The sequence below is a fragment of the Cyanistes caeruleus genome, chromosome 13, assembly GCF_971803275.1.
Source record: "Cyanistes caeruleus chromosome 13, bCyaCae1.hap1.1, whole genome shotgun sequence".
NCBI classification, from domain to species: Eukaryota; Metazoa; Chordata; class Aves; order Passeriformes; family Paridae; genus Cyanistes; species Cyanistes caeruleus.
Window position 1 is genome coordinate 19,122,120 of NC_141713.1, and position 13,995 is coordinate 19,136,114.

At 51.8% G+C, this 13,995-nt stretch overlaps 1 protein-coding gene across 20 annotated transcripts in view; it reads right to left on the minus strand.

The window, feature by feature from the left end:
* Positions 1-1,375: 1,375 nt before the first annotated feature.
* Positions 1,376-13,995, minus strand: part of LOC111934291 (uncharacterized) — a 57,464-nt gene continuing 44,844 nt past the window's right edge. For 14 of the 20 annotated variants that reach the window (XR_015275640.1, XR_015275637.1, XR_015275641.1 and 11 more), the window contains one exon: positions 12,818-13,687. Coding sequence is in view for 1 of the 20 variants with exons in the window: in XM_086848475.1 (XP_086704601.1) it covers positions 5,373-5,408; positions 13,614-13,687 (110 nt within the window). In the remaining 19 variants the exon portion in view is untranslated. Of the gene's footprint in view, positions 5,409-12,817; positions 13,688-13,995 lie in introns of those variants that run through there. The other 6 variants (XR_015275646.1, XR_015275652.1, XR_015275648.1 and 3 more) reach the window with 5 other exon arrangements.

Consider the following 13,995-nt stretch of genomic DNA (forward strand, 5'->3'; position numbering starts at 1 on the left):
AGCTCAGAACTGCAGGAAAGCATCTGGCCAAGGTCTTTGGTGGGTGAGAGCCATCAAAATGCTGCGTGCAGCCTGCCCTCTGTGCAGGGAGACACAGGCCTGGTGAGATGAGCCCCAGAGCTCCAACCCCAAACATTTCTTAAAGCACTGAGCCAGGAAGATCCTCCTCGCCCAGCTGGTCCAGAAGCTTCTTCTGCCAAGGGCAGCCTTGGCCGTGCTCATGGCCTGAGAATTAACATCATTGCTGAGCTTCAAATCTAGGGCTCACCCCCAAACCCCCCAACTCCATCCTTTCGTGCAGCTCCGGTGGGCTGGATGGCCACAAGTGCCTGCTGGGGGGGAGTGTCCCGGGGCCGCTGTGGTGACCCAGGGCTCTGCAGAGCCAGCTCCTGCCGGAGGTCAGATCCTGACAACAAGAGCGTTGTCAGCAGGGCCCTCACACAGCCCTGCGTGACTCTGCCCTGCACAGAGCACACACACGAGCAGAGCCACTTCCCCGAGCTGCAGGAGCAGTCCTGGCAGCTGAGGGGCCGTAACCTTTCGCTGCAATACAGGAACTTCAAAAAATCACATTCTGGGGATGGAACAGACGCTCATCTATCACACCTTCAGCTTCAGTAAGATATCCCCTTCCTACCAGCAGGCTTTTTTTTAACCTGCATCCAGGCAACGGGAAGTACGCTCGCTGATGGAGTCGTTACTGCACACGCTGGCACAGGCAGCCCGAGGTAATTCCTGCTCACGGGCAGGGGAGGAGAGCTTGGGAACGGCTCCTGCTCAATCGTCCAGAAGGTGATTAAACACTGTGCTGCTCAGATCCACACTGGCAGCCAGGCAGGAACAGGTCAGAGGTGAGGAGGGAGGATCTCACCATGTGAATACTGAGTGTAAAGAGAAGCATCTCCCTCTGATTCCATTTCCAGGCTCCTGTGCAGCGTGAGCAGGAGGAACAGGTTGGAGGAGAGGCTGCCTGCGCTGTGCTGTCACAGCAGCAGCCAGAGAGGAGGGGACCTGCACTCAAGCTTGGAAACTACTCCAGCCTGTGTGTTGAAGAAGGGGAGGGGTGCAGGTGCCCCCTCTGCCCACCCCCAGCATGGATCCGGGACTATTGCTCCTTTCAATCTCGGCAGGCTGACCAGGCAGAACCCTGGGCCTCCTGCCTCTCCTGTTCCTGAGCCATCCTGCCTCCTGTGTGCTTTAGGAAGTGTGGCACGGGTTCTGCAGGGTGTGAGCACATTCACATGCTGAACCAAACGCAGGGTTTTTTATCAGGAAGTGATAACACCTGGACTTTGGGTATATATTCAGAGTAGTTTAGTGATTTGTAGTAAACATTCTTGGTGATAGCATGTGTGAAATGCAAGCAAGAGCTCACTTGATCTTCTGTCCTGGATCCTGGACTCCATGGCACAAGGAACCACAGCCATGGGGGTGGGTGCTCATGTCCCACAAAGAACATTGCCGTGTCCTCTCCTGCTCTGAGCTCCAAGAGCCTGCTGGGATTGTTGGAAGGAGGCAGCCAAGTGACAAATCATGGATTTTAAATAAAAACAGTGGAATCCTGATAGATATGGCATAAGGGCACATGGGCTCAGCTTTCCCCAGGGGTTGGACAGGTTCTGGAGCCTTGTGAGAAGTCAGAGATGATGATACCAGATGTCCATGGTGCTCCAAGACACTGTTCCCTGCTCCTCAGAAGCTGCCCAGGTGTCTGCACCTGCAGACCCATCAGCAGAAGGCAGAGCAAGAGCAGAGCACACAGGATGGCCACAACCATCTAATTGTGTGCTGCTAATGCCATGAGGAAAGAAACGCCATACCTTGCAGTTTATTTATTATTCTATGTGCCCCAAGAGCAAAACCAGATACCAGCAGCTCTCCCTGCCATAGGATTCCTGGAAGAGAGCACTCCATCCAGATGAGCTCCCACAGTGAGTGCTGGATCAGGACTGAGCAGCTGGGTTAAAACTCTCCTTCTAACAGAATTTTTACAGCCCCTGAGGTGCTGCAGCCTCACATTAATGCTGCACTTGACTTTGCAGGCTCTGTCCCTCACTCATGATGCCGAGGTGAATTCTACGGAGCCGTTTTCCTGAGCTCACCCTTCCAGGCACATCAGATTCACCTGCCACAGCCATGCAGCAGCTCAGAGGCAGCAGCAGCATCCTGAGAGGCTGTTGAGGGCAGGAAGGCAGAGCTGCCAAGTCCTGATGGGTCCTGTCAGCTTAAGCTTTATCTGCTGGAGACCTGCAGGCCCTGAGCTCACACTTGTGGAGCACTGTGCTCACAGAGGAGCCCTGCGGTGCTACAGCAGTTCCTCCGTTCTTTACAAGAGTTTTCCTCCTCCACAAAGGTGTTGTTTTACAGGCATTTCCTTCTCTTGTGTCCCCCACAGCATGTCTGGGTGGTGCAGAGCTGCTGGGGGCACTTGACGTGACTTCCTGGCCACAGTCCTGTGAACTGGGCAAGGAGAACAGGCAGGCCCCGAGCCCAAGGGACCTCCTTCCCACCCCAGGCTTATCATTCCAAGGGCTGGTTGCTCCATAAACCTGGTGCATGGTGGTGTGACCATGGAGCCATGAGGATCACAGCTGTGTGAAGGCACTGGACTGCCATGGAGAGCTGTGGGAGCAGAGCTATTTGAGTCGCCCAGTGAAGACTTAAACTACACTGACTATAGGTACTCCAGGGTTTAGGACAAACCCCTTCTCTGGGGTGAGCACAGGGGTGACAGCCAGGGCCTGGCTGCTGGCACAGCACAAGGCACAGCTCCAGCTCAGCAGGGCTGTTTGTTCTCTGACTTCATCTTCATCCCTGGGCTGTTCTGAAGGGAAGTTTGTGCGAAACAAACGTTCACAGCACACAATGCCAGCTCCAGAGCAAGCTGCGAGGAAGCAGATTGAACTCTTCGTGCAAACCAGCAGCAAAACCATTCCTTGATGGCTTCTCTTGTGGGACACTTCAAAGGCACCAAGCAGCCACAATGCCAACGGGAAGGGCTCACTGAGTACCCTCCACAAACGAGGAGTAAAAATGAAGCTTCTATTTGGCACGTGCAGCCCAATAAAGATCCCTGAATGCTCAGCTTCTCATTGAACCTAAGGCAGGCTGTTAATTCGTTATTCACTTCCCAGCCTGGAAGGAAAAGCATGTTATACCCGAGGGCCAGAACTGATGAACAGAGCCATAAATCAAGCAGTTTACAAGACCAGCAATTAGGAAACAAGCTGACAGAAGGGAGAACTCTGTCAGTAATAAAGCAGACACACCACAGGATCTGCTGAGTGCTCAAAGCAACAGGGGATAGGCAGTCCTTTCCACACTCCATCTCTAATTCTTCCAGTCATTTGCTGCTTTTTCCCTCTCTCTTCTACTTCCTTCTATTTCCTTGTGCCCTCCCTCCAGTTTTTCCTCTGTTCTCTCCCTTCTCTCTTCGAAAAAGCCTCAATCTCCCAGTGAATGCAGGAACACACCTGCTGAGCAAATGGATTTGGCAGCTGCTGCCCAGGAGCAGAGGTGTGTGCTGGGTACCAGCAGCCGCAGGATGATGGATCTGGGCAGTCCACAGGTGCAGGGTGGCATGGGGGGAGCTGGGTGCTGCTCTCCAGCCCAAGGACTGCACAGTGCAGGAGTCCTGGGCAGGGGACAGCTGCTGGCATGATGGTGCTGCTGGCAGTGGCAGAGCTGCTCAAATGAGGAAGTGATGGGGTGACTCTAAACCACCTCACTTGCTTCTGTCCTGCTTATATCCTGGATCCAGCACCAGTCAGATCCAGCTCCCTTGACTTTGACAGCAACTTCCAACACCCTCCCATTGTCTCCTGCTCTCTTCCTACTTCCCTGTCCTTTGACATTACTCCAAATGATCTCCTGGAGTGGGGTCACTGAATGGCCAAGGGGCTTTGGAGTCCACCAGGGGACTCCCTGCTGGTCCTGATCCCATGGGCAGCTCTGCACCATGTTACCCCCATAAAACACCCCAGAAAAGGGAGGCAGTGCTGGGAGCTGGCTGGACACTCCTCCCCAGATGCTGCATTCCTGTGGAGCAGCGCTGTGGGCAGAGGCAGCCCCGAGCAGCTGTTCCTGCACACAGCACAGACACATACGTGTGAAATCCCAGTGCAGGACATGGGCTTGATCCACCTCTCACATTCCCCTCTGCTCCATGCACTGCCACGGCTCCTGAACGTCACAGATATGGGAAATCACAGCCAGAGGTGAGAGGATTTTGCCTGCATTAGCCTTTGGCACCAGTCTCCCTAAAACAAGAGGAATATGGCAAATTATGAACCTCCTTTTATCAAGGAAAGAGGGAAACCAGACACTCCTCCAGTCATCCCAAGACCAAACGGATCAAGTTATGCCAAGAATTAAATGTGTGATATTCCAGTGAAGCCCGGAGGAACCTGATGTTAAGAATGAGCATCGCTCCAACACCCTCCCAGCTGCCTGTGGGTGATCTCGAGTGGAAAGGCCAAAGATTTGTCTGGAAGAGTTGTCCATGAGAGAAGGAAACACCTCCTCTAACGCTGAGCAGAAAGAGATTAATAATCCAGCTCCCCCAGTGCTGGTGATGGGAGGCTTTGATGAGCTCTTTGGCAAGTGCTGTAGGAAGAGGCTGCAAAGCAAAGTTAAATAATTAGGTCACTGCAGAGCACAATGAAAGAAAGTAGAAATATTCTCTGATTCCAGAGAAGGAGCAAACAGCTGCATTTCTGCAGACAAGCTGCATCAAACTCCACGAAGTGAATGGGTTTCAAGGTCTTGGGAAAAACAAACCCCATGACACGAGGCCATGACAACAAAGCATACTCAGCAGCTGGGACTCCTTGGGATGACATGGGAAATCCTCTTCCAAGGAAGGTTTTTCCCACTCAGATCTTGGCAAGCCAATGTGAGCACTTACATTTCACTTCTCCAAGGTCTCTCTCAGACCAGGCAGCCATGGATTTCACTCCCAGAACAGCTGGACAGTTTCTGAACTACCACGACTCACCCCAAACGTGTTTGAGGACAGGGGAGATCCCAGCAGAGTTGTGTGGGGCTCGCCTCAGGTATCCTAACATGTTCTTGCAGCCCCTGGGATCCCCAGAGCCACACAGGGACAGCCATGGAGCTGTGCTGCTGTTCATCACCTCTGAAGTCACACCTGCTGCACCATCCCGAGTCTCTCAGCTGTCCATGGTGCACAGGAAGGAAGAACATGAGGAAATAACAACTGCTGGCACTTGGGCCAAGGGTTTGTTTTCCCAGAAATGTCACAGAGGATTTCCACGGCATCAGGTAGGTTTGGAGTGGCACTTGAAGGGAATTCCAGTCACTCAGCTGTGCCGTGCTCCGGGAAGGTCAGAGCCCCACAATGAGCCATATGTTCAGCCTTGGCTTCCCCTCGCAATGCCAGGACACGTCTGGGAGGAAGGAAGCCAGAGGGAATGTGGATCACCACCGAGACAGAGCCTATCCTTGGCTCCCACCCTAATTAACCATCGGAAGGGCCCTGCCTTGCCAATAAAGAGTGTGGGGTAGGTAATTAATTAGTGGCCTGTTGGGATCCCGGCACCTCTCGCCCAAGCCCAGCTCCGTGGATTGATACAAAGCGGATTTAATGGAAACACAGAGGTTTTCCCATTATGGCCTTGAGCTAAATAGAACTGGTTTCTGAAGGAAGCTCATTTACAGTCCTGTCCCGTGACTGATGCTCGGCTCCTCACCCTGCATGTGGAGGAGGAGACTGGGAAGGAACCTGCCTGTGGAATGCAGGAATGACAGAGAAAGAGCCCCTGAGCTGATTTGTGAGCTATTTACGTTCTCCATCCTCCCTGCATAAGAACCCTGCAAGTGCAGAAGGACCCCACAATCCTTTCCCACAGTAGGAAGCTGGAGGTGAAAGGTGTCCAGGAGCTGGAACAGGGACAGCAAACCAAGGCTCAGGTGGTTCTTGTCCTCTCCTATGACCATGGGTGAGATTGAAGCACCAAGGTGTCAGGCCCAGGGAAAAGAGGAAGAGCAGAAAGGGCATCAGGAAATCACATCCAGGCAGCCCAAAGTATTTTTAAGAGATGCTCAGAAGACAAGACGAGAAGCAGCTGCCAGAGGTCAAAGGATGATCTCACTGGCCTGGGATGGAATAAGACTTTTCTAAGGGTACTGAGGGTCTGGCACCATGTATGATACCCAGCCTGCCCCATCCCATCCAGAGATCCAACCAGAGCCAGCTGCAGCACGCTGCATATGCACAGAATGTGCACAGCAGTGAGACAAAGCCACACTGTTAGGTGTCAGGGCTGGGTTTGTGGGCCCAACCAGTGGCAGAGCTCTAGAGGGCAAAGAGCATAGAAAAAGAGGTCACCCTGTTGAGAACAAGGTGCTCAGAGCCAGACACAGTATCAGCAGTGGGATGGGGCAGAACAGCCCTGCACACCAGAAGAAAGGAGCCAGAGCAGGGGCAGACAGGATATAGAGGACCTATGAAGGGAAGAGATCCTCCTTACACAGCCAAAAGGTACCAGAACCACATCAACAGTTCCCCAGATGACAGTTTCATTCCCTTATCCTGGAAACAAGAACAGGCCACTGCAGGTTATCACCTCCTGGCCCTCCTGTAGCCACTGTTCCTGCAAAACCCCAGCTCTCAGATTCAGCCACATTTATCCTACACTACATTAAGCCCGTTTTCTCACCCACCAATTGCTAGGCTTTCTTCCCTGCTCTCACCTTCCATCTTCCCTCTTGAGCTGGGTGAGCAGGACCATCTGATCCTCAAGCTTAACTTCAGGGAATCATGGAGTATCCCAAGTTGGAAGGAACCCACAGGTTGTACAAATGCCTCTGGAGCTGTAGCAGCATTGGGGCTGTGACCATTTCCTGCGGAGCCTGTTCAGTGCCCCAGCACCCTCTGGGGGAAGCACCTTTTCCGGATTTCCCTACTAACCCTGACACATCTCCAGCTGTTCCCTCTGTATGCAAGTGAACTGTGAGGGGTGGCCTGGGATGCTTCTGCTCTCGCTGAGCACCCCACCTCGCTGCAACCCCTGCATGTTCACATGCTGCTGGGCATCCTCTGCCCAAACTTGCAGTTGTCCTCCCTTCCTAACAAGCTCTCTGGCTCATTAACCTTGTTTTGCTTCTCTTCATCTCGTTTATCTGAGCCTTTCCAGCTCCCTCTCCTGGCTTGATCTCCCTGTCCCTTGCAGCCCTGCTTCAGGGGGACGTGTGCCATGCTGCTCTTACCCGTCGATCCCCAAGTCACAGCACCATCCCAATATCAACAGCTTCACACTGGCCTCTCCTGAGTGAAATCCACTGGGAGCTGATGTAACCTCTCCTTTCAGAGTCCTCTGATAGCCCTTCTTCAAATAAACTCATCTTGAAAAGATCAGGATTTTTCTTTCCAACAGACACCTTTCTCACTCCTCTCCATTGGCCCTCATTTTTCCACATAAAGCTGTCAGTTCCATGAAAATGTCAGCTCAAGGCTCGGCAACCATCGAGAAACAGATCAAGTGGAATGAATCATTTGGAAAGCGAAGAACAGAACAGAAAAATCTATGATTCATCCACACCTTGGGTACTGCGGGCACTTGTGGTCCCTTCATCTCAAAAGGGGATATCAGAACTGAAACAGATTCTGAAAAGAGCACAACAGATGGTGGTAGACACACAGCATAATTAAAAGCACAATTACCGAGGCACAATGAAGTAGGCTCAGACTCGTTAGTGTGCAAGAGAAAAGGCTCGTGGGGAAAAAGTCAGGGTGTGAAGTCATTATTGCTGCAAAGGGGGCTTGGCTCCTCACCTCCTCCTCCACGCCAAGGGCTCAGGGCTGTGGATTAAGCTCAGAGAAGCACCCCAGGAGGTGCAGCCCACCCCCCTCAAGACCAGGGAATCCATCCTCTACATCTGCTCCTGAAGCTGGCACAGAGGCTTTGCTTCAAGTGTCTCAGGAACAGAGGGACAAGCACATTCACCTCTGCAGTTCCCATTATCTCCTTACCCTCAGTCAAACATCCTCTCTTTTCTCTATCATATTAGGTAAAGGAAGCTCATCCCAGTGTTCTCAGGAGTAAGTTAATTATACCAGTGCTGAAGGCCTTTCCTTGCCTCTCCCCATCTGTCATCTTTCATTCATTATGAAGGAATGAGCCCCCACCTTCTATCAGCTCATAGCACCCGGCCACCCACCAGATTTCCAAAGAAGCACTATCGTGCTTTTCTTTATTCATGCTTCCAGCAGGGAAAAACACCCAGAGAGCTCCTCACTTGTCTTCAAAACCTCCTTTTGCTGTGACTCAACAGCAAGTTTGCCAGCACAGCGCCAGGATCACATCAGGATCCCTTCACTGCTCCTCTGTTCACCTCCACCAGTCTCACACTTTGGCAGGAGCTCTCCGGGACAAGCCTCCTCCTTTTCCCTGGTGCAATTCCACACCACAAGGCTTGGTCTTGCAGCTCATGCTGAGGATCTACCACAGGAGCATCCCCAGCTGCATCCATCAGTATCCTCCTCTTTCAGTTTGCTTTTCTCTTTTCAGTTTCAGTTCAGTATCTTCCTTTTCTGATCCATTTCTTCCCGAAGGACCACAGGAGGGACATTCAGGCCCCTCACTATACCGGTCCCACTCCCTTCCTAGACTGGTTGAGCTGGGCCAGGGCATGCAATGGTCTGGGCTGGCCCCAAGTCCTCTGAGGACTGCAGGGAAAGTGGAGCCAGATTTGTGTGTGGAATTAGCTGGAATCCCTTCAGAAGCCTGCGACACTTCATCTCCTCAGCAAAACATCTGAGATGCTGCACATTTATTTACTGTGCTGTTCCAAGTTATAAAGTGCCTTTCCAAACCACCCTGGATTCACATGGATGGGAGCTGGCATCATCCCTTCTACACTTGGAAAAGCCCACAAAGAGGCTGGAGGAGCTCTAGGAGCACAGGGGAAGCCTGGTGGGTGTTAAGTCAGTGATAAACCTGCTTTGAAAGCAGAATCTCTACTAGCATAGAAAATGGGAAAGATTTTGGAAAAGATTTCACGCTCTGTACTGAGCATTGTGCTCCAGGGAAACCCAATTATCCAATACAGCGGCCCAGAGAGGCAGAATAATCCCTGTCCTTGAAGACACACAAAACCTGACTGGATGATGCCCAACTTCACTTTGAAGCTGGCTCCGGAGACTCCCAGAGTGTCCTTCCACCCCATTATCTTCTGACTGTGGAACTACACATCCCTGACACTGCAGGCAAGTCTCAGGTTGCACAGGGAACAGCAAAGCTCTTCCAGTCAGCCCCAGAGCACTCCCTGGAGCTCAGCTCTCCTCCTCAGCTCCCTGGCATGAGATACCCACAGCACAGGACTTTCTGGCCCAGTCCCTGACTTGGTGCCTTTTACACACAGGAAAATGACTCCTGTCTTGACAGCATTCCCACAGTCTTGCAGATAAGCCAGAGGGTGCCCCTGGAAAAACAAGCTGCAGGAAAGCTGAAATGTTGGAGTGAAAGTCTGGCTGGTTTGCATTTGAATTTCAGTCGAAATGCATTTAGACCAATGTTTGGCTCCAGAAACCCTTCCAGGTTTGAAAGCAGCTCCTAAGAGCCTTGCTAAAGCTGTTCTTGGCAGTGGGGTGGTGCCTGCAGGAGGAACACCAGTTCCCACTGACAGGTGGGAACTGGCCCTCTCTTACACCCAGACACACCTCCGGACTGCCATCCTGTAAGGATGGATTTTACACCTTCACCTGGGGATCATCATGGAAACCAAGGGGTTATAAAGCCCTTTTATCACCAGGAACATCACAGTAAATAAATGTGCAGCATCTCAGATGTTCTGCTGAAGAGATGAGGCATTGTGGGCTTTTGATAAGATTCCAACTAATTCCACATACAAATCTGGCTCCAAGGACTTTCCTTCCAAGCAGACTGTTACTAAGTCCTTCCACCAAAAGGCTGAATGCAGTGACTGACTGCATTCCTCCTGGCCAGGACTTTCTCTGGCCTATTCTCCCTTGCTGCAAAGCTTGGCCCTCCCTAACAGCGCGGCACAAGGAGAGAGAGGACCATGCTGCAGGACATGGGTTGGAGGATGCTGGGTTTTGTTGCTTGCTGATGTTTTCAGGGACCTCTTCTGAACTGAGATCACCTGGATTTGCTGGGCCATTTGTAGCCCCACACCCCCAAGACTGTGGCAGTAGCACAGGGGAGGGTAATTCTGCCACCAGGGAGCTCAGCCCTGAGTTCTGTGTTCAGGACTATGTGTTACAGGAATGGCAGGAAAATAGGAAGGAGCAGAGGCAGCATCACAAGGGGAAACATGACAGACTTCCCTTGGAATAGTCCCTTCCTTGGAGAGGGGTTCAAGCAGCTATAGGCTCTCCCAGATTACACCTTCCAAATCTCTGGGATCAGTCAGAAAGAGGCTGAGTTGTTGTTTCCACAGCCTGACTCTGGAAACAACACCCAGTAACACCTCACAGACATGGTTCAGCAGCGGCCCTGCTTCTGTTCCCAACACATGCAGTAAAGGGGTGTGCTGGCAGCTCAGAGAATCCCCCATGGCATGTTCAGTTGTGGCTGGTGTCCTTTAAAATAATCAGTGCATCCTCCAAAACACTGCCTGCATTCCCTGCTCCTGAAAACTGCCTGCTGGAAGTGCTAATGTGCTGTTAGACTCCATGTGATGATTATAGATGATAAACATAATTATTTTGGGTCCTGATTGCCTCCGCCATCTCCATTCTGTTGCTGATGTGTAAAGCAATCTCAGTGTTATCAGTTTTATGGGCAGAGTGTGGAGGTACAGATTTATTCCCAAAGCCAAACCTTCAGGGAAAACCCCCCCCACCTGATGCCACAAGGCACAGAGCTGTGCTGTGACAGATTCCTTCCTCTTGGAATGTGGAGTCTTTAAGATGCACCTGAACACTGCCCAGCCCAGGTCAGAGAGTGATGGAGGTGGGTTTCCTCATCCAGCTGTAAATCCCAAGGGGAGGAAAGCAAGGTGATGAAACCCCTGACTAATCCATCCTCCAGAAGAGTTCAGTTGCTTTCCAGCCATGAGAATAAAGACAGCACTGCTAGCTAGCCCTATGGGGAGGATGTCACTGTCCCTTACAGAAGAGGGTGAGGGACAGGAGACACGTGCTGTGACAACTGTAGGGATCTGCACAGGAGAAATAACCAAAGGAAGGCCCACTCTTTGTGTTCCATCATCTTCTCTTTACAATCATATTGTCCTGTTTGTAGCCTTGGGTTGTGAACTCCCTCTTTTACTGCCACATCCTGAGAGAGATGGAAGTGCAAGGTCTGGACAGCCTGCACGGCACCATAAACTTTCCTGCCAGTGCAGGAGGAAGGGGTTACTGGAGAAGGCTGGGGGGCAGAAGGAATAGTGGGATTGGCAGATCTCAAGCTCCCCAAACAGCCCTGCTTCCCTCCACACTAACCCCATCATGACCTGGCTCCACAGAGACAGCCACTGCCTGGAAAACAACCCGCTCTTTAAGTTTTATTATTAAATAAATAAATCCAGCCAGCTATCACAAGGCCCTGCAGCCAGAGCAGCCAAGGAAAGGATTGGAGGAGCCAGAAAAGCTCCAGTGAGAGCAGGTAACCAGAGACGTGTTTAGCACAGAGCAGAGACAAGGCTCCTCACACGAGCAGGCTGTGGCCCCCCAGACATCCCCCCTGGCCTGGCCTGGCTGGGCAGGCTATTTACACGTACAGGCAGGGCGACGCCGAGCTCTGGCTGCTCAACAATCAACTTTTATTCTCTGCAGACCAGCAAAGCCAAGATTTCAGTAAACACGCAACCCCAAAATTGTGCCTGCGGACTGGGGAGAGCCGAGCCCGTGCTCTGCCTGCCAAACTCCAAAGCCCTGCTCCGGTGGGTGGTTTCACGGTGAGGTTTCTGTGGAGAGGAAGTGTTTTCAGTGGTCAGGGCAGGGAGCAGGGCTCTGGGAGACCTGGATCCCAACCCTGGCTCTAGGAATCTGGAAAGCTGTGATTGCAGGAAATCTCATACACACTCCAGAGCTGCTCTCCCTCTGCCCATCTCTTCTCGCTGAGGCACAAAACACTGCTCCGAGGGGAGGCTGATCACACTGCCTGACCTTGCAGGGGTGTTGCAGCACCGGGTGATTGATGCCTGAAAGGCTGTCAGAGCTCTCTGGATTAAAATCTCTCTGGAAGGCGCTGGGAGACTGCACATACGGGTGCAGACACGTGAGAGGGAGACATGCAGCTCACACCCACTCTGCTCCCCTCCCTGCCTGCAAATCCTCACGCAGACTTGCCAGGCCAGCTACTCCTGTGTTTAAATATTTACAAGATGGGCCTGCAGAAAACCTGGGGTTTAGAGCAGAGCCAAAGCTCAGCTCAGAGCTGCCCTCACAAACCCAGCCTGCTGCTCAGGCTGCCCAGGCTCAGCCCCAGCTTTTTGCTTTTACTCACAAAACCAGGCCAATGTGAAGCCTGAGCCCATGGCAGACACAGCCCAGCCCTGCTTAGTTTGGCCAGGATGGAACCTGGGACCCGGCCCTTGGCATGGTTCCCTCTTCTTTTCACCCTCCATGTCATTCACAGGCTGCTTACCCCATCTTTCACCTCACTAATGAAAAAGGCTGGACTGGGCCCTGATCCCTGTGGCATGCCTTTGGAAAAGCACCTCCTTGACCAGCTCCCATCACCTCCTCCATAGAAAGGACCTTGCCTGGAGGTGTGCAGAGCTCTTAGAGCAGCTTTGCCCTCTGGGGAGAACCCACCAACTGCACCGACAGTTTCTATAACAAATAAAAAAGGCAGCAGGAAGGAACATCAAACTCCTACAGCATGGCTCTGTGTTGAGCAGCTATGCTGGGCTTGGCTCTTTACAGTATTTTATTAAACTTTTGGGCTCCATTCCTGTCCTAAACAGATCTGGACATTGTTAACTTTTCTAAATCTTCTCTTACCTTACTGGCTGTGTTTCAGAAATAGGTGGCATGAGTCAGTCACAGAGGACCAGTTTAAAACATTGTAAGCTACTTCCCTCAAGTGGAGGGAATAAAAATCACTCAGCTGTGTGTCACAGGCTCTGTGTGTACCTCAGGTAGGAGGAAGATAATGGGAGATGGACACCTGCACAAGGTAGAACCTACCAAGCTGTTTGAAAGGTGTTAGGAGAATGGAAACATTGCCAATGATAGTGCAGAGTAAACTTTCCCACTGCACAGACCTCTGGGCACACGGGGGGCACCCTTTGTGTCAGATCCCAAAGGAGCAGGTGCTCTGATGGCCCAGCAAGTTCCCACATGGACAGCTCATCTACATCCATGCCCAGGTTCTGGGAACGTGCTGAATGCAAGCTGAGATGAGTGACAAGTGCTCCTACACAGCATTTCAGCACAAATGGAAGAGACTGCTTAGAAGCAGCTTGAGGGGTGAAAGAGCTGAGCTCTGTGGAACAAAGCTTTCCTGCCTCCCAGAGCTGGGGCTGCGAGGCAGGATGGGCTGGAGGGAAGCAGGCCCAGCTGAGGCAGCTGGCAGAACTGGTGGTGGGACCTGCACCCACCCCGAGGCTCTGTCTCATCTCATGGTCACTGTTTTCCACAGAGAAGCCAATGAAACACAAACAAAGAATCCCCATTTCACCGTAGTTCTACAGCTGTGGAGACAGCAGCCCAGCTCCAGCCTCTTCCCTGTGCTGCTCCAGGATGTTTCATCCCCTGCAAATGGAAAGAGATAAGAGGGGTTTAGCACGAGGCAGGATTTGTTTCTGATCAGTCCGACAAAGGGACACACAACCCGTTTATTACTGGAAATTAATTGTGCCATCAATGCAGATGCCTGCAATTACTTCCGTTAAATATTATCTTTAATTAACTGCAAAATATATAATTAATAAACTTGCCCCCTCATTTTTGTTAAGATTCACCACTAAGACATTATTACTGAAATAAATCTTCCTAGCAGTGTGCATTGACAGAACAGAGAAAGGTGCACGCCTCTAGCACAGGATAATTTCCGTATGGGA